This window comes from Oncorhynchus gorbuscha, linkage group LG05 (assembly GCF_021184085.1).
Source record: "Oncorhynchus gorbuscha isolate QuinsamMale2020 ecotype Even-year linkage group LG05, OgorEven_v1.0, whole genome shotgun sequence".
NCBI lineage: Eukaryota > Metazoa > Chordata > Actinopteri > Salmoniformes > Salmonidae > Oncorhynchus > Oncorhynchus gorbuscha.
In genome coordinates this window covers 540703-562828 of record NC_060177.1, presented here as the reverse complement: position 1 = coordinate 562828, position 22126 = coordinate 540703, and the positions used below count along the sequence as shown (strand labels likewise).

The 22126-nt window shown below is 43.3% G+C and overlaps 1 protein-coding gene across 2 annotated transcripts in view; it reads left to right on the top strand.

Moving 5' to 3' along the window:
* LOC124035437 (multiple C2 and transmembrane domain-containing protein 2-like) overlaps positions 1–1404 on the top strand; it is a 59959-nt gene extending 58555 nt beyond the window's left edge. For both annotated transcript variants that reach the window (XM_046348886.1, XM_046348885.1), the window contains one exon: positions 592–1404. In XM_046348886.1, the coding sequence (XP_046204842.1) occupies positions 592–666 (75 nt within the window). In that variant the 3' untranslated portion in view covers positions 667–1404. The remainder of the gene's footprint in view (positions 1–591) is intronic.
* The last annotated feature ends 20722 nt before the right edge of the window (positions 1405–22126 follow it).

Here is a 22126-nt window from a genome sequence, read left to right as displayed (position 1 = left end):
GTTGTTGCCTGAAATATCCTTGTGGATTATACACAGGTTGTTGCCTGTGTAATTATAGCCCAGAGTTGATAACGCCTAATGTCTGTTATGATGTTTCCTCCCTAACAGCCCTTGTCACCACAGAGGATTATACAAGGTGTTAGGGTCAGGTGCCTTTCAGTTACTAATGCCAGGCGAAGGCACCACAGAGTTGATGTAACGTTCTGTTACTAATGTCACCACAGAGTTGATAACGTCTGTTACTAATATCACCACAGAGTTGATCACTGTCACCACTGTGACTATTGTCACCACAGAGTTGATAACGTCTGTGACTATTGTCACCACAGAGTTTGAGAGTAGGGTTGCAAAATTCTGTTAACTTTCCCAAAAGTCCTAGTTTTGGGGGAAATGTGTTGGAAGATTTGTGGATTCAGGAGGGAATAAGCAGGAAGTGTGTGAATCCTCCCCTCCGGGGAAGTTAGCAGAATTTTACAACACTAGTTGAGAGCTACTGTGACTGTTGTGTGACCGCAACTGGTAGTATGACCTCCTCAGACACTGTAGCTCTGCTGTTATGAATGATACCTGGCCATATTCCTCTGTGTGTAGGTGCAGTACAGCGAGCTGAAGACTTTGAGCGCCCAGAGTCCTCTGAGGAGGAAGAGAACCATTGAGAGGAGGTGATGGAGGAGTGATCTATGGTCCCCAATGGAAGACATGGCCATGTGTACAGTGTTGCCGCCTCAGACTTGTGTCCTGTGTGAAACTGGACGTATAGTGGAGGATATGCAGGGCATATCTGGATCATATTCCTCTATGTTCAGAATTGGTTAGAAAACTGCTCCTGGGTTACTGGTCCTCTGTAGCTCCGTTTGTAGAACATGGCACTTGCTGTGCCGGGATAGTGGGTACAATTCCTGAGATCACCCATATGTATACACGCATAACTCCGTCTCTTTGGGATAAAAGCATCTGCTACATGGCGTCTATACTGAACAAAAATGGCAACGCAACATGCAACAATTTCAAAGATTTTACTGACTTACAGTTCATAGAAGAAAATCTGTCATTTGAAATGAATTCTTTCAGCCCTAATCAATGGATTTCACATGACTGGGATGCAGGGGGGTGGATTATCTTGGCAATAGGAGAAAAGCTCACTAACAGAGGAAGGTAAAGCTTTTTGTACGTACGGAACAATTCTGGGATTTTTATTTCAACTCATGAAATATGGGACCAACACTTTACATGTTTGTATGTGTTCAGTGTCTATTAGCAGTCAGACATGGATATTGTATCACCAGCAGGCTAAAGATCACCAGCAGGCTAAAGATCACCAGCAGGTTAAAGATCACCAGCAGGCTAAAGATCACCAGCAGGCTAAAGATCACCAGCAGGCTAAAGATCACCAGCATGCTAAATATCACCAGCAGGCTAAAGATCACCAGCAGGCTAAAGATCACCAGCAGGCTAAAGATCACCAGCAGGCTAAAGATCACCAGCATGCTAAAGATCACCAGCAGGCTAAAGATCACCAGCATGCTAAAGCTCACCAGCAGGCTAAAGATCACCAGCAGGCTAAAGATCACCAGCAGGCTAAAGATCACCAGCAGGCTAAAGATCACCAGCAGGCTAAAGATCACCAGCAGGCTAAAGATCACCAGCAGGCTAAAGATCACCAGCAGGCTAAAGATCACCAGCAGGCTAAAGATCACCAGCAGGCTAAAGATCACCAGCAGGCTAAAGATCACCAGCAGGCTAAAGATCACCAGCAGGCTAAAGATCACCAGCAGGCTAAAGATCACCAGCAGGCTAAAGATCACCAGCAGGCTAAAGATCCCCAGCAGGCTAAAGATCACCAGCAGGCTAAAGATCACCAGCAGGCTAAAGATCACCAGCAGGCTAAAGATCACCAGCAGGCTAAAGATCCCCAGCAGGCTAAAGATCACCAGCAGGCTAAAGATCACCAGCAGGCTAAAGATCACCAGCAGGCTAAAGATCACCAGCAGGCTAAAGATCACCAGCAGGCTAAAGATCACCAGCAGGCTAAAGATCACCAGCAGGCTAAAGATCACCAGCAGGCTAAAGATCACCAGCAGGCTAAAGATCACCAGCAGGCTAAAGATCACCAGCAGGCTAAAGATCACCAGCAGGCTAAAGATCACCAGCAGGCTAAAGATCACCAGCAGGCTAAAGATCACCAGCAGGCTAAAGATCACCAGCAGGCTAAAGAAAGATCACCAGCAGGCTAAAGATCACCAGCAGGCTAAAGATCACCAGCAGGCTAAAGATCACCAGCAGGCTAAAGATCACCAGCAGGCTAAAGATCACCAGCAGGCTAAAGATCACCAGCAGGCTAAAGATCACCAGCAGGCTAAATATCACCAGCAGGCTAAAGATCACCAGCAGGTTAAAGATCACCAGCAGGCTAAAGATCACCAGCAGGCTAAAGATCACCAGCAGGCTAAAGATCACCAGCATGCTAAAGATCACCAGCAGGCTAAAGATCACCAGCATGCTAAAGATCACCAGCAGGCTAAAGATCACCAGCATGCTAAAGATCACCAGCAGGCTAAAGATCACCAGCAGGCTAAAGATCACCAGCAGGCTAAAGATCACCAGCATGCTAAAGATCACCAGCAGGCTAAAGATCACCAGCATGTTGTCCACCTACTCTACATCAACATGGCTTCAACACTGACTTTCGTTCAACACTTTTTATAATATTGTTCACTTATTTTTGTTTTATTGAAAGATACTATTTAATCAAAAAACAGTTTTATCCTGATTTGTTCTTCTCCACTTTTCTGACTTTTTAAAATGTATTTCTGTTTTAAGTATCTACAATTGTAGTTGTTTAAGTTTCAGAATATTATCTTTTTATATTTTTAAGAGAGATGTCTGAATGAATCAAAATCTGCTTTAACTCGTCAATAGAATCAAATGTCTGAATGAATCAAAATCTGCTTTAACTCGTCAATAGAATCAAATGTCTGAATGAATCAAATCTGCTTTAACTCAAATGTCAATAGAATCAAATGTCTGAATGAATCAAAATCTGCTTTAACTCGTCAATAGAATCAAATGTCTGAATGAATCAAAATCTGCTTTAACTCGTCAATAGAAATCTGTCATCTGATTCTACCGTTATTTTAATTGTAAATCCAGATCAGGTTGAAATGTGTTTTTACAGATAATGAAATAATCTCATTTCAATATTTCTAGATTTTACTTTCTTTTTAGAATGCAAAATATTGAGATGTTACTTGGTCCTCAGTGGACAACCCCCCCCCCTCAACATTTCTCATATCCTCATTCCTATCATATTCAGTATCATGTAAACATTCAAGACCCTCAACATTTCTCATATCCCCATTCCCATCATATTCAGTATCATGTAAACATTCAAGACCCTCAACATTTCTCATATCCTCATTCCTATCATATTCAGTATCATGTAAACATTCAAGACCCTCAACATTTCTCATATCCTCATTCCTATCATATTCAGTATCATGTAAACATTCAAGATCCTCAACATTTCTCATATCCTCATTCCCATCATATTCAATATCATGTAAACATTCAAGATCCTCAACATTTCTCATATCCTCATTCCCATCATATTCAGTATCATGTAAACATTCAAGACCCTCAACATTTCTCATATCCTCATTCCTATCATATTCAGTATCATGTAAACATTCAAGACCCTCAACATTTCTCATATCCTCATTCCTATCATATTCAGTATCATGTAAACATTCAAGACCCTCAACATTTCTCATATCCTCATTCCCATCATATTCACTATCATGTAAACATTCAAGATCCTCAACATTTCTCATATCCTCATTCCTATCATATTCAGTATCATGTAAACATTCAAGACCCTCAACATTTCTCATATCCTCATTCCCATCATATTCAGTATCATGTAAACATTCAAGACCCTCAACATTTCTCATATCCTCATTCCTATCATATTCAGTATCATGTAAACATTCAAGACCCTCAACATTTCTCATATCCTCATTCCCATCATATTCACTATCATGTAGACATTCAAGATCCTCAACATTTCTCATATCCTCATTCCCATCATATTCACTATCATGTAGACATTCAAGATCCTCAACATTTCTCATATCCTCATTCCCATCATATTCAGTATCATGTAAACATTCAAGATCCTCAACATTTCTCATATCCTCATTCCCATCATATTCAGTATCATGTAAACATTCAAGACCCTCAACATTTCTCATATCCTCATTCCCATCATATTCACTATCATGTAAACATTCAAGATCCTCAACATTTCTCATATCCTCATTCCCATCATATTCACTATCATGTAGACATTCAAGATCCTCAACATTTCTCATATCCTCATTCCCATCATATTCAGTATCATGTAAACATTCAAGATCCTCAACATTTCTCATATCCTCATTCCCATCATATTCAGTATCATGTAAACATTCAAGACCCTCAACATTTCTCATATCCCCATTCCCATCATATTCAGTATCATGTAAACATTCAAGACCCTCAACATTTCTCATATCCCCATTCCCATCATATTCAGTATCATGTAAACATTCAAGATCCTCAACATTTCTCATATCCCCATTCCCATCATATTCAGTATCATGTAAACATTCAAGACCCTCAACATTTCTCATATCCTCATTCCCATCATATTCAGTATCATGTAAACATTCAAGACCCTCAACATTTCTCATATCCTCATTCCTATCATATTCAGTATCATGTAAACATTCAAGACCCTCAACATTTCTCATATCCTCATTCCTATCATATTCAGTATCATGTAAACATTCAAGACCCTCAACATTTCTCATATCCTCATTCCTATCATATTCAGTATCATGTAAACATTCAAGACCCTCAACATTTCTCATATCCTCATTCCCATCATATTCACTATCATGTAAACATTCAAGATCCTCAACATTTCTCATATCCTCATTCCCATCATATTCAGTATCATGTAAACATTCAAGACCCTCAACATTTCTCATATCCTCATTCCCATCATATTCAGTATCATGTAAACATTCAAGATCCTCAACATTTCTCATATCCTCATTCCCTATCATATTCAGTATCATGTAAACATTCAAGACCCTCAACATTTCTCATATCCTCATTCCCATCATATTCACTATCATGTAAACATTCAAGATCCTCAACATTTCTCATATCCTCATTCCCATCATATTCACTATCATGTAAACATTCAAGATCCTCAACATTTCTCATATCCTCATTCCCATCATATTCAGTATCATGTAAACATTCAAGATCCTCAACATTTCTCATATCCTCATTCCCATCATATTCAGTATCATGTAAACATTCAAGACCCTCAACATTTCTCATATCCTCATTCCCATCATATTCACTATCATGTAAACATTCAAGATCCTCAACATTTCTCATATCCTCATTCCCATCATATTCACTATCATGTAGACATTCAAGATCCTCAACATTTCTCATATCCTCATTCCCATCATATTCAGTATCATGTAAACATTCAAGATCCTCAACATTTCTCATATCCTCATTCCCATCATATTCAGTATCATGTAAACATTCAAGACCCTCAACATTTCTCATATCCCCATTCCCATCATATTCAGTATCATGTAAACATTCAAGACCCTCAACATTTCTCATATCCCCATTCCCATCATATTCAGTATCATGTAAACATTCAAGATCCTCAACATTTCTCATATCCTCATTCCCATCATATTCAGTATCATGTAAACATTCAAGATCCTCAACATTTCTCATATCCTCATTCCCATCATATTCAGTATCATGTAAACATTCAAGATCCTCAACATTTCTCATATCCTCATTCCTATCATATTCAGTATCATGTAAACATTCAAGATCCTCAACATTTCTCATATCCCCATTCCCATCATATTCAGTATCATGTAAACATTCAAGATCCTCAACATTTCTCATATCCTCATTCCCATCATATTCAGTATCATGTAAACATTCAAGATCCTCAACATTTCTCATATCCTCATTCCCATCATATTCAGTATCATGTAAACATTCAAGATCCTCAACATTTCTCATATCCCCATTCCCATCATATGCAGTATAGAGGGTGAAAAGCTTTAACACTATATGTATTATATGATGTATTACATGTTATATATATACAATGTCTACCTTTCACACTGAATGTGTAATATTGTGTGTCTTGGCTGTTGGGTTGAGATGTTTCTACCCTCTACATTCCTGATGGTCCTGAACATGCTCCTGTTGCTGGTGAAAGCTGTGGGACCAATATGTCCATTTTTAAACACCTGATATCATGTACTGGTGTTGTTTCTGAAGAGTTTCTCTCACCATACAATAAACACAGCATGATTTACCTCAATGTATACTTTTACAGTTTGTCTGACTCTGCCTGCCTGCCTGCCTGCCTGCCTGCCTGCCTGCCTGCCTGCCTGCCTGCCTGCCTGCCTGCCTGCCTGCCTGCCTGCCTGCCTGCCTGCCTGCCTGCCTGCCTGCCTGCCTGCACAACCCAACCACCAAGCTACCAGGCTATCTGCTACCTAGCTACCACACAGCCCAACTACCAGGCTATCTTCTACCGAGCTACCACACAGCCCAACTACCAGGCTATCTGCTACTTAGCTACCACACAACCCAACCACCAAGCTACCAAGCATTCACTCATGTCCTATCTAGCTACCACACAACCTAGCTACCAGCTACCTAGCTACCACACAACCCAACTACCAAGCTACCAGGCATTCAGTCATATTCTAGCATTTTTAAAGATAAATATTACAGTACCCCACCACCTACTACACAACACTACCTCACTGCCCTACAACATAACAGTACCCACCACCCTACAACACAACAGTACCCCACCACCCTACAATACAACAGTACCCCACCACCCTACAATACAACAGTACCCTACCACCCTACAATACAACAGTACCCACCACCCTACAATACAACAGTACAGTACCCACCACCCTACAATACAACAGTACCCCACCACCCTACAATACAACAGTACCCCACCACCCTACAATACAACAGTACCCACCACCCTACAATACAACAGTACCCCACCACCCTACAACACAACAGTACCCACCACCCTACAATACAACAGTACCCCACCACCCTACAATACAACAGTACCCCACCACCCTACAATACAACAGTACCCCACCACCCTACAATACAACAGTACCCACCACCCTACAACACAACAGTACCCACCACCCTACAACACAACAGTACCCACCACCCTACAATACAACAGTACCCCACCACCCTACAATACAACAGTACCCACCACCCTACAATACAACAGTACCCCACCACCCTACAATACAACAGTACCCACCACCCTACAATACAACAGTACCCCACCACCCTACAATACAACAGTACCCACCACCCTACAATACAACAGTCCCCCACCACCCTACAACATAACAGTACCCACCACCCTACAATACAACAGTACCCCACCACCCTACAACACAACAGTACCCCACCACCCTACAATACAACAGTAACCACCACCCTACAACACAACAGTACCCACCACCCTACAATACAGCAGTACCCCACCACGCTACAATACAACAGTACCCACCACCCTACAACATAACAGTCCCCACCACCCTACAATACAACAGTACCCACCACCCTACAATACAACAGTACCCACCACCCTACAACATAACAGTCCCCCACCACCCTACAATACAACAGTACCCCACCACCCTACAATACAACAGTACACCACCCTACAATACAACAGTACCCCACCACCCTACAATACAACAGTACCCCACCACCCTACAATACAACAGTACCCCACCACCCTACAATACAACAGTACCCCACCACCCTACAATATAACAGTACCCCACCACCCTACAATACAACAGTACCCCACCACCCTACAATACAACAGTACCCCACCACCCTACAATACAACAGTACCCCACCACCCTACAACACAACAGTACCCCACCACCCTACAATACAACAGTACCCCACCACCCTACAACATAACAGTACCCACCACCCTACAATACAACAGTACCCACCACCCTACAATACAACAGTACCCACCACCCTACAACACAACAGTACCCACCACCCTACAACACAACAGTACCCACCACCCTACAATACAACAGTACCCACCACCCTACAACACAACAGTACCCCACCACCCTACAATACAACAGTACCCACCACCCTACAATACAACAGTACCCACCACCCTACAACACAACAGTACCCCACCACCCTACAACACAACAGTACCCACCACCCTACAACACAACAGTACCCACCACCCTACAATACAACAGTACCCCACCACCCTACAATACAACAGTACCCACCACCCTACAATACAACAGTACCCCACCACCCTACAATACAACAGTACCCACCACCCTACAATACAACAGTACCCCACCACCCTACAATACAACAGTACCCACCACCCTACAATACAACAGTACCCACCACCCTACAATACAACAGTACCCCACCACCCTACAACACAACAGTACCCACCACCCTACAATACAACAGTACCCACCACCCTACAATACAACAGTACCCCACCACCCTACAATACAACAGTCCCCCACCACCCTACAACACAACAGTACCCCACCACCCTACAATACAACAGTACCCACCACCCTACAACACAACAGTACCCCACCACCCTACAATACAACAGTACCCTACAATACAACAGTACCCACCACCCTACAATATATATTATTCTATATTCTATACTATTCTACTGTATCTTAATCTATGACATTTGCAGTCTCAATTTGGTTTTTGTCCTATTTTGTGAATTATTGGTTGGTGAGTGGACCCCAGACCTCACAACCTAAAGGGCAATGGGTTCTATAACTGATTCAAGTTTTGTTAGCCAGATCCTAATTGTTAGGTCAAATGTTATGTTCCTTTTGTTGGCATAGAAGGCCCTTCTTGCCTCTCAATTGGTTCACATCTTTGTGGAATCTCTCTCTCAGGGCTTGGCATTGTGCCATCTTCTTCATCTAGAGATATTCAAGCTACATGTCTGAAAGGAGAAGAAGAGCGAGCCCCTCCTATTGTGTGGGTCCTAGAGAGGGCCTTGAACCCTGCCATTCTTCTCTTTCTCTCTGTCAGCTGACTGTGAGGACAGGGGACCCCAGAATAAGAATAACGGCCCTCCCCATTCAAATGGCCAGGGTTATAGGCTCTAAGCCCATTCTAGAGTGACTATTTGTATGCCCAGCGCTTCCCGCTCCTTATCCTCTTCAACGTCTTTCACACCAATGAAAAGCTCCCTCCTGCTTCTGGTCTTTTCTCTGATGGGCTCTTTCTTCTGTCATCCATACGATCCCCTCCTCAGGAGTGACAGACGCTAACCTTCCTCCATCTGCCCAAAATAATGACCACCACAGGCTTTATGGAGACACTGTGGAAGGAGACCTGGAGAGAAGTGGAGACAGAGAGCAGGGGAGAGGGAGAGGAAGCTTTGCTTTATGGAGACGTGGTGGGGACGAGGGGTCAGGGGAGGGAGGGAGGGAGAGAGAGAGAGGGAGAGAGCAGGGGAGAGGGAGAGGAAGCTTTGCTTTATGGAGACGTGGTGGGGACGAGGGGTCAGGGGGAGGGAGGGAGAGAGAGAGAGAGGAGAGAGGGGGGAGGGAGGGAGGGAGGGTGGAGGGAGGGAGGGAGAGAGGAAGCTTTGCTTTATGGAGACGTGGTGGGGACGAGGGGTCAGGGGAGGGAGGGAGGGAGAGAGAGAGAGAGAGGGAGAGAGGGGGGAGGGAGGGAGGGTGGAGGGAGGGAGAGAGAGAGGGTGGAGGGAGGGAGGGAGAGAAGGGGAGGGGACGAGAGAGAGAGAGAGAGAGAGAGAGAGAGAGAGGGGGAGAGAGAGACCCCCAGATCAGATGTGCTGTCTGTCTGTTTTCCCAGTCTATAGACATCTCTCTCCTCTATGTCTGTCTATACACTCACCTCCATTGTCCTCACAGCTCACACCAATTTTCATGGCCTTGCCTCAATGAAGCCCCCAGTAAGAGCTTTACAGCCTGCAACCGTAAGGCCGATCCATTCTAAACTTAAGGCTCTTGAGTTATGACTTTTCAACCTCTGCCCATATCGTGGAATCAAAACTCAAAATATTTATTTCATGGAAGCTTCTCTAATGTCAAAGATGTAAAGTGTGGTGTACCACAGGGCAGCTTTCTAGGCCCTCTACTCTTTTCACCAATTAAAAAAAAAAAAAAAATCCTTTATTTTACTCAGCAAGTCATTTAAGAACAAATTCTTATTTTCAATGACGGCCTAGGAACAGTGGGTTAACTGCTTGTTCAGGGTCAGAACGACAAATTTGTACCTTGTCAGCTCGGCGATTTGAACTTGCAACCTTTCGGTTACTAGTCCAACTCTCTAACCACTAGGCTACGCTGCCGCCCCAATGACCTGACACTGGCATTAAACAAAGCATGTGTCCATATACGCTGATGATTCAACCATATAAGCATCAGCAACCACAGCTAATGAAGTTAAAGAGTTGCCATCTGTTTTAGAATGGGTGACCAGTAATAAACTGGCCCTGAATATCTCTAAAACTAAGAGCATTGTATTTGGTACAAATCATTCCCTAAATTATAGACCTCAGCTGAATCTGGTATTGAATGGTGTGGCTGTTGAGCAAGTTGAGGAGACTACATTTCTTGGTGTTGCCTTAGATTGTAAACTGTTCTGCTCAAAACATATTGATTAAATGGTTGTGAAGATGGGGAGAGGTCTGTCCATAATAAAGAGATGCTCTGTTTTTTTGGCCAGTTGTGGGGTCGAGTTCTGAAGGTAAGACCTAGTTAAGCTGCAGCGACCCCAGAACAGAGCGGCACGTCTTGCTCTTCATTGTAATCTGACTTGTGCTCTGATATCTGCATCACTGATTTCTGCTCTCGCAAAAGCCTGGGTTTTCTGCATGTTAACACTAGAAGCGTATTACCTAAAATTGATCCATTTAAAGTGTGGGTTCACAGCTCTAATCCAGATGTGTTGGTCACTACGTGGTTCAGGAAGAGTGTGGGTTCACAGCTCTAATCCAGATGTGTTGGTGAGACGTGGTTCAGGAAGAGTGTGGGTTCACAGCTCTAATCCAGATGTGTTGGTCACTACTGAGACGTGGTTCAGGAAGATGTGTTGGTCACTACGTGGTTCAGGAAGAGTGTGGGAGCTCTAATCCAGATGTGTTGGTTCAGGAAGAGTGTGGGTTCACAGCTCTAATCCAGATGTGTTGGTCACTACTGAGACGTGGTTCAGGAAGAGTGTGGGTTCACAGCTCTAATCCAGATGTGTTGGTCACTACTGAGACGTGGTTCAGGAAGAGTGTGGGTTCACAGCTCTAATCCAGATGTGTTGGTCACTACTGAGACGTGGTTCAGGAAGAGTGTGGGTTCACAGCTCTAATCCAGATGTGTTGGTCACTACTGAGACGTGGTTCAGGAAGAGTGTGGGTTCACAGCTCTAATCCAGATGGTCACTACTGAGACGTGGTTTGGGGTCTAACTGGTCACTACTGAGACGTGGTTCAGGAAGAGTGTGGGTTCACAGCTCTAATCCAGATGTGTTGGTCACTACTGGGAGCTCTAATCCAGATGTGTTGGTCACTACGTGGTTCAGGAAGAGTGTGGGTTCACAGCTCTAATCCAGATGTGTTGGTCACTACACTCAGGAAGAGTGTGGGTTCACAGCTCTAATCCAGATGTGTTGGTCACTAAGACGTGGTTGGGTTCACAGCTCTAATCCAGATGTGTTGGTCACTACTGAGACGTGGTTCAGGAAGAGTGTGGGTTCACAGCTCTAATCCAGATGTGTTGGTCACTACTGAGACGTGGTTCAGGAAGAGTGTGGGTTCACAGCTCTAATCCAGATGTGTTGGTCACTACTGAGGAACGTGGTTCAGATGTGTTGGTCAAGAGTGTGGTTCAGGAAGAGTGTGGGTTACAGCTCTAATCCAGATGTGTTGGTCACTACTGAGACGTGGTTCAGGAAGAGTGTGGGTTCACAGCTCTAATCCAGATGTGTTGGTCACTACTGAGACGTGGTTCAGGAAGAGTGTGGGTTCACAGCTCTAATCCAGATGTGTTGGTCACTAAGACGTGGTTCAGGAAGAGTGGGTTCACAGCTCTAATCACCAGATGTTGTGTGGTTCAGCTCTAATCCAGATGTGTTGGTCACTACTGAGACGTGGTTCAGGAAGAGTGTTTTGAATACTGATGTTAACCGTTCTGGTTACAACCTGTTTCGGCAAGACCTTCCAAAGGTGGTGGAGTGGAAATCTTTAAATCAAATCAAATCAAATCAAATTTATTTATATAGCCCTTCGTACATCAGCTGATATCTCAAAGTGCTGTACAGAAACCCAGCCTAAAACCCCAAACAGCAAACAATGCAGGTGTAAAAGCACGGTGGCTAGGAAAAACTCCCTAGAAAGGCCAAAACCTAGGAAGAAACCTAGAGAGGAACCGGGCTATGTGGGGTGGCCAGTCCTCTTCTGGCTGTGCCGGGTAGAGATTATAACAGAACATGACCAAGATGTTCAAATGTTCATAAATGACCAGCATGGTCAAATAATAATAAGGCAGAACAGTTGAAACTGGAGCAGCAGCACAGTCAGGTGGACTGGGGACAGCAAGGAGCCATCATTTCAGGTAGTCCTGGGGCACGGTCCTAGGGCTCAGGTCCTCCGAGAGAGAGAAAGAAAGAGAGAATTAGAGAGAGCATATGTGGGGTGGCCAGTCCTCTTCTGGCTGTGCCGGGTGGAGATTATAACAGAACGTTGCCAAGATGTTCAAATGTTCATAAATGACCAGCATGGTTGAATAATAGTAAGGCAGAACAGTTGAAACTGGAGCAGGAGCATGGCCAGGTGGACTGGGGACAGCAAGGAGTACTCATGTCAGGTAGTCCTGGGACATGGTCCTAGGGCCCAGGCCAGTTCAAACTGGAGCAGCAGCATGGCCAGGTGGACTGGGGACAGCAAGGAGTCATCATGTCAGGTAGTCCTGGGGCATGGTCCTAGGGCTCAGGTCCTCCGAGAGAGAGAAAGAAAGAGAGAAGGAGAGAATTAGAGAACACACACTTAGATTCACACAGGACACCGAATAGGACAGGAGAAGTACTCCAGATAAACAAACTGACCCTAGCCCCCCGACACAAACTACTGCAGCATAAATACTGGAGGCTGAGACAGGAGGGGTCAGGAGACACTGTGGCCCCATCCGAGGACACCCCCGGACAGGGCCAAACAGGAAGGATATAACCCCACCCACTTTGCCCAAGCACAGCCCCCACACCACTAGAGGGAAATCTTCAACCACCAACTTACCATCCTGAGACAAGGCCGAGTATAGCCCACAAAGATCTCCGACACGGTACAACCCAAGGGGGGCCCAGACAGGCCGACCACAACAGTGAATCAACCCACCCAGGTGACGCACCCCCCAGGGACGGCACGAGAGAGCCCCAGCAAGCCAGTGACTCAGCCCCCGTAACAGGGTTAGAGGCAAAGAATCCCAGTGAAAAGAGGGGTTCCTTTACCAAGGAACACCTTCAGTGCTCGGTTGTCTACACCAAGTCTGTCCCCAAACAATTTGATTTGCTGGTTTTAAGCATTAAACTTACATTTTGTTGACTGATGCTGGGTGTTATCGTCCACCATCAGCACCGGCCTGTACCCTAAATGCACTAAGTCTGATTTTGGCCTGCTAGGTGACCTAAACTCGGACATGCTTAAACCACCTGACCAAGTCCTAAAGCAATGGGGCTTCCTAAATCTTTCTCAGATTATTACCAATCCCACAAGGTATGACTCCAAACACCCAGAAAAGGCTACTCTCCTCGACATTATCCTCACAAATAATCCTGCTAGGTGTCAGTCTGGTGTTTTCTGTAATGACCTTAGTGATCATTGTTTTACAGCCTGTGTTAGTAATGGCTGCTCAGTGAAATGACCTGTCGTGATGTGTCATGGGCACTTGCCTCTGTAAAATGGTATAGAATCAGCGTGATCCCCTCTGTTGAAGACGCTTGGACCTTCTTTTGTAATATTTTCAGTTGTATTATTAACAATGTTTTATTGCACCTTTATTTAACTAGTCAGTTAAGCACAAATTCTTATTTACAATGACGGCCTACCGGGGTAACCAAATCCAGTCGGCGCTGGGCAGTTGTGTGTCGCTTTATGGGACTCCCAATCACGGCCTACCGGGGAAACCCAATCCAGTCGGCGCTGGGCAGTTGTGTGTCGCTTTATGGGACTCCCAATGACGGCCGGATGTGATACATTCTGGAACAAACACGCCCCCATAAAGAAAATTAAAAATAGGTCAGGCAGTAGGAAGCTCACTCATCCATTTATATGCAGATGATACAGTCTTATACTCATCCATTTATATGTAGATGATACAGTCTTATACTCATCCATTTATATGTAGATGATACAGTCTTATACTCATCCATTTATATGTAGATGATACAGTCTTATACTCATCCATTTATATGTAGATGATACAGTCTTATACTCATCCATTTATATGCAGATGATACAGTCTTATACTCAGCTGGCCCCTCACCGGATTTGGTGTTAAAAGCTCCACAACAAAGCTTTCTTAGTGTCCAACAAGCTTTCTCTGGCCTTAACCTTGTTCTGAACACCTCCACAACAAAGCTTTATTAGTGTCCAATGAGCTTTCTCTGGCCTTAACCTTGTTCTGAACACCTCCACAACAAAGCTTTATTAGTGTCCAATGAGCTTTCTCTGGCCTTAACCTTGTTCGGAACACCTCCACAACAAAGGTCATGTGGTTTGGTAAGAAGAATGCCCCTCTCCCCATCAGTGTGACTACTACCTCTGAGGGTTTAGAGCTTGAGGTAGTCACCTCATACAAGTGCTTGGAAGTATGGCTAGATGGTACACTGTCCTTCTCTCAGCACATATCAAAGCTGAAGGCTAAGGTTCAATCTAGACTTGGTTTCCTCAATCGTCATCACTCCTCTTTCACCCCAGCTGCCAAACTAACCCTAGATTTCGGAGACGTAATTTATAGATCGGCAGGTAAGGGTGCTCACAAGCGGCTAGATGTTCTTTACCATTCGGCCATCAGATTTGCCACCAATGCTCCTGAAAGGACACATCACTGCACTCTATTCTCCTCTGTAAACTGGTCAGCTCTGTTTACCCGTCACAAGACCCACTGGTTGATGCTTATTTCTAAAAGCTTCCTAGGCCTCCCTCCCCCCTATCTGAGATATCTACTGCAGCCCTCATAGGCCTCCCTCCCCCCTATCTGAGATATCTACTGAAGCCCTCATAGGCCTCCCTCCCCCTATCTGAGATATCTACTGAAGCCCTCATAGGCCTCCCTCCCCCTATCTGAGATATCTACTGAAGCCCTCATAGGCCTCCCTCCCCCTATCTGAGATATCTACTGCAGCCCTCATAGGCCTCCCTCCCCCTATCTGAGATATCTACTGAAGCCCTCATAGGCCTCCCTCCCCCTATCTGAGATATCTACTGAAGCCCTCATAGGCCTCCCTCCCCCCTATCTGAGATATCTACTGCAGCCCTCATAGGCCTCCCTCCCCCTATCTGAGATACCTACTGCAGCCCTCATAGGCCTCCCTCCCCCTATCTGAGATATCTACTGAAGCCCTCATCCTCCACATACAACACCCGTTCTGCCAGTCACATTCTGCCTAGTGTAATAAAGGTTTTTTAAACACTGAAGCATGCACAAGAGCACCAGCTGTTATAGATGACTGTGATCACGCTTTCCGCAGCCAATGTGAGCAAGACCTTTCAACAGGTCAACATTCACAAAGCCGTGGGGCCAGATGGATTACCAGGACGTGTACTCAGAGCATGCATGGACCAACCGGCAAGTGTCTTCACTGACATTTTCAACCCATCCCTGACCAAGTCTGTAATACCTACATGTTTTAAGCAGATTACCATAGTCCCTGTGCCCAAGGAAGCAAAGGCAACCTGCCTAAATGATTACCGCCTGTAGCACTCACGTCGGTAGCCATGAAGTGCTTTGAAAAGCTGGTCATGGCTCACATCAACACCATCATCCCAGGAACCCTAGACCCATTCCAATTTGCGTACTGCCCCAACAGATCCACAGATGACGCAATCTCTATTGCACTCCACACTGCCCTTTCCCACCTGGACAAAAGGAACACCTATGTGAGAATGCTATTCATTGACTACAGCTCAGCATTAATCTCTATTGCACTCCACACTGCCCTTTCCCACCTGGACAAAAGGAACACCTATGTGAGAATGCTATTCATTCCCTATATAGTGCACTAGTGTTGACCAGAGCCCTATGGTACACTATTCCCTATATAGTGCACTAGTGTTGACCAGAGCCCTATGGTACACTATTCCCTATAAAGTGCACTAGTGTTGACCAGAGCCCTATGGTACACTATTCCCTATATAGTGCACTACTTTAGACCAGAGCCCTATGGTACACTATTCCCTATAAAGTGCACTACTGTTGACCAGAGCCCTATGGTACACTATTCCCTATATAGTGTACTACTTTAGACCAGAGCCCTATGGTACACTATTCCCTATATAGTGTACTACTTTAGACCAGAGCCCTATGGTACACTATTCCCTATATAGTGCCCTACTGTTGACCAGAGCCCTATAGTACACTATTCCCTATATAGTGTACTACTTTAGACCAGAGCCCTATGGTACACTATTCCCTATATAGTGCCCTACTGTTGACCAGAGCCCTATGGTACACTATTCCCTATATAGTGCACTACTTTAGACCAGAGCCCTATGGTACACTATTCCCTATATAGTGCACTACTGTTTGAGATGCAGTTTAAGAGGGATCCTCCAGGAGAGGTCATGGCCAACCTTTTCAGAGAAGTTCCTCTGCATCTGTCTCCTAGCAACATCAGAACAGTCCTTCAGTTGATTGGTCTCCTTCCTGGTTGTTGTTGCTAACAGTTCCAGTAGATATTACTGTATCCTCCAAAACCCAGGCTTCTCACAGTAGTGGAGTGAATGGGATGGAGTTTTGGAAGGCTGGCCACGCAATACTTCTATAACAGTAGATATTACTGTATCCTCCAAAACCCAGGCTTCTCACAGTAGTGGAGTGAATGGGATGGGGTTTTGGAAGGCTGGCCACGCAATACTTCTATTCCAGTAGATATTACTGTATCCTCCAAAACCCAGGCTTCTCACAGTAGTGGAGTGAATGGGATGGGGTTTTGGAAGGCTGGCCACATAATACTTCTATTACAGTAGATTTACAGTAGATGTAGTAGATTTACAGTAGATGTAGTATCTCTCATCTGTCTGTAATGTGTATCCATGATATCAATTCTCTTCTGAGCCCGTCGGACGGACAGACAGACGCCATCTTGATAATGGCAGAGGTCAGAGAATGGAGCCAGTCAGTCTCCCGATCGACTCGCCAGGCCTGGACGGAGGGAGTGGCGGGGAGCGGTGTGATGTCACCAACACATACCAGGGGGCAGGGGATTAAAAGGGCAGTCTGGGGACAAGCTGAGGGAACACAAAACACTTGGATATGTGTCCAAAAATGGCAACCTATTCCCTATAGGGCACTGGCCTTAAGTAGTGCACTATGTAGGGAATAGGGCCTCTATTCTACCAGTATGTTTATAGGTGGTTAATCATGTTCACCATCACTACTTCCTCTATTCTACCAGTATGTTTATAGGTGGTTAATCATGTTCACCATCACTACTTCCTCTATTCTACCAGTATGTTTATAGGTGGTTAATCATGTTCACCATCACTACTTCCTCTATTCTACCAGTATGTTTATAGGTGGTTAATCATGTTCACCATCACTACTTCCTCTATTCTACCAGTATGTTTATAGGTGGTTAATCATGTTCACCATCACTACTTCCTCTATTCTACCAGTATGTTTATAGGTGGTTAATCATGTTCACCATCACTACTTCCTCTATTCTACCAGTATGTTTATAGGTGGTTAATCATGTTCACCATCACTACTTCCTCTATTCTACCAGTATGTTTATAGGTGGTTAATCATGTTCACCATCACTACTTCCTCTATTCTACCAGTATGTTTATAGGTGGTTAATCATGTTCACCATCACTACTTCCTCTATTCTACCAGTATGTTTATAGGTGGTTAATCATGTTCACCATCACTACTTCCTCTATTCTACCAGTATGTTTATAGGTGGTTAATCATGTTCACCATCACTACTTCCTCTATTCTACCAGTATGTTTATAGGTGGTTAATCATGTTCACCATCACTACTTCCTCTATTCTACCAGTATGTTTATAGGTGGTTAATCATGTTCACCATCACTACTTCCTCTATTCTACCAGTATGTTTATAGGTGGTTAATCATGTTCACCATCACTACTTCCTCTATTCTACCAGTATGTTTATAGGTGGTTAATCATGTTCACCATCACTACTTCCTCTATTCTACCAGTATGTTTATAGGTGGTTAATCATGTTCACCATCACTACTTCCTCTATTCTACCAGTATGTTTATAGGTGGTTAATCATGTTCACCATCACTACTTCCTCTATTCTACCAGTATGTTTATAGGTGGTTAATCATGTTCACCATCACTACTTCCTCTATTCTACCAGTATGTTTATAGGTGGTTAATCATGTTCACCATCACTACTTCCTCTATTCTACCAGTATGTTTATAGGTGGTTAATCATGTTCACCATCACTACTTCCTCTATTCTACCAGTATGTTTATAGGTGGTTAATCATGTTCACCATCACTACTTCCTCTATTCTACCAGTATGTTTATAGGTGGTTAATCATGTTCACCATCACTACTTCCTCTATTCTACCAGTATGTTTATAGGTGGTTAATCATGTTCACCATCACTACTTCCTCTATTCTACTAGTATGTTTATAGGTGGTTAATCATGTTCACCATCACTACTTCCTCTATTCTACCAGTATGTTTATAGGTGGTTAATCATGTTCACCATCACTACTTCCTCTATTCTACCAGTATGTTTATAGGTGGTTAATCATGTTCACCATCACTACTTCCTCTATTCTACCAGTATGTTTATAGGTGGTTAATCATGTTCACCATCACTACTTCCTCTATTCTACCAGTATGTTTATAGGTGGTTAATCATGTTCACCATCACTACTTCCTCTATTCTACCAGTATGTTTATAGGTGGTTAATCATGTTCACCATCACTACTTCCTCTATTCTACCAGTATGTTTATAGGTGGTTAATCATGTTCACCATCACTACTTCCTCTATTCTACCAGTATGTTTATAGGTGGTTAATCATGTTCACCATCACTACTTCCTCTATTCTACCAGTATGTTTATAGGTGGTTAATCATGTTCACCATCACTACTTCCTCTATTCTACCAGTATGTTTATAGGTGGTTAATCATGTTCACCATCACTACTTCCTCTATTCTACCAGTATGTTTATAGGTGGTTAATCATGTTCACCATCACTACTTCCTCTATTCTACCAGTATGTTTATAGGTGGTTAATCATGTTCACCATCACTACTTCCTCTATTCTACCAGTATGTTTATAGGTGGTTAATCATGTTCACCATCACTACTTCCTCTATTCTACTAGTATGTTTATAGGTGGTTAATCATGTTCACCATCACTACTTCCTCTATTCTACCAGTATGTTTATAGGTGGTTAATCATGTTCACCATCACTACTTCCTCTATTCTACCAGTATGTTTATAGGTGGTTAATCATGTTCACCATCACTACTTCCTCTATTCTACCAGTATGTTTATAGGTGGTTAATCATGTTCACCATCACTACTTCCTCTATTCTACCAGTATGTTTATAGGTGGTTAATCATGTTCACCATCACTACTTCCTCTATTCTACCAGTATGTTTATAGGTGGTTAATCATGTTCACCATCACTACTTCCTCTATTCTACCAGTATGTTTATAGGTGGTTAATCATGTTCACCATCACTACTTCCTCTATTCTACCAGTATGTTTATAGGTGGTTAATCATGTTCACCATCACTACTTCCTCTATTCTACCAGTATGTTTATAGGTGGTTAATCATGTTCACCATCACTACTTCCTCTATTCTACCAGTATGTTTATAGGTGGTTAATCATGTTCACCATCACTACTTCCTCTATTCTACCAGTATGTTTATAGGTGGTTAATCATGTTCACCATCACTACTTCCTCTATTCTACCAGTATGTTTATAGGTGGTTAATCATGTTCACCATCACTACTTCCTCTATTCTACCAGTATGTTTATAGGTGGTTAATCATGTTCACCATCACTACTTCCTCTATTCTACCAGTATGTTTATAGGTGGTTAATCATGTTCACCATCACTACTTCCTCTATTCTACCAGTATGTTTATGTGGTTAATCATGTTCACCATCACTACTTCCTCTATTCTACCAGTATGTTTATAGGTGGTTAATCATGTTCACCATCACTACTTCCTCTATTCTACCAGTATGTTTATAGGTGGTTAATCATGTTCACCATCACTACTTCCTCTATTCTACCAGTATGTTTATAGGTGGTTAATCATGTTCACCATCACTACTTCCTCTATTCTACTAGTATGTTTATAGGTGGTTAATCATGTTCACCATCACTACTTCCTCTATTCTACCAGTATGTTTATAGGTGGTTAATCATGTTCACCATCACTACTTCCTCTATTCTACCAGTATGTTTATAGGTGGTTAATCATGTTCACCATCACTACTTCCTAAATTCTACCAGTCTGTTTATAGGTGGTGGGCTTCTTCTTTGCACCAGAGGGAGAGAGAAGAAATTCTACCAGAATAGTTTTGTGGTTAAAAGAAACGAATCACGTTTTAGTCGTGCTTATGGTCTGGACTAGAGCTCGCCTTACTACTTTTTTCAGTGCGTTTATAGGTGGTTAATCATGGTCAAGGGTCTCCACATGGCTAAAGTCGATGCCTAGTATCACATTTATCAGAATTATGTTTAAAGGTGGTTAATCATGTTCGATTCCATATCTTTTACTATTCCTGGTGACCTTTTATCAAAGAGCTGCTGGGACACAATGAGGGTTAAGATCACCCACAGGGCATTCACAGTATGTTTACGGGTTTAATCATGTTGTTCTCACGTCATTTCAGTTGAACTAACGTAGACTATACCTAAATTTCTGACCAGTGGGCAGATACATTGCACTTGGACTATTCTGGTTCTTTACTCAAAGATTAAACTTGGCAGTAGCCTTGATCTGCAGAATGTTTATATGCAAATGTTATTCTATTCCTCATGCTGAATAAGTAGTTATGATTATATCCGGACATACTTTGAAACTATACTTTCGTAAACTACTATAAAATCATTATTGCCAGTACAGACACATGCTTTCCCTGTCAGTCTTCATCTATTCCCATAATAGGTTCCATGCAATGGGGAGTGGGGAACCAATATACACGGGCATGTTCACCATCACTAGCTATTCTAGCTTTTTCATAGCTGAAATCCTGTAGCACAAACTCAAAAAGTTATGGGACACAGTAAAGTCCATGAAGAATAAGAGCACCTCCTCCCAGCTGCCCACTTCTCCGAGGCTAGGAATCATGTCACCATCACTAAATCCACTATTCTGAGAATTTATAGCATTTTTACGGCTGGCCATGCTTTCCACCTGGCTACCCCTACCACGGTCAACAGCCCTGCACTCCCCACAGCATAGGTGGCCCAAGTCACCATCACTTTTTCCTTCACTCATTCTACCAGATAGCTGATGTTCTAAAGAGCTGCAAAATCTACCCCTACAAATCAGCCGGGCTAGGCAATCTGGACCCTCTCTTTCTAAATGTTTATCTGTTAAAATTGTTGCAATCCCCCATTTCTAGACTGTTCAACCTCTCAGTATGTTTTTGTAATCGTTCATCAGATTCCCAAAGATTGGAAAGCTACCAGTCATCCTCCTCTTCAATAGGGGTTAATCAGACACTCTAGA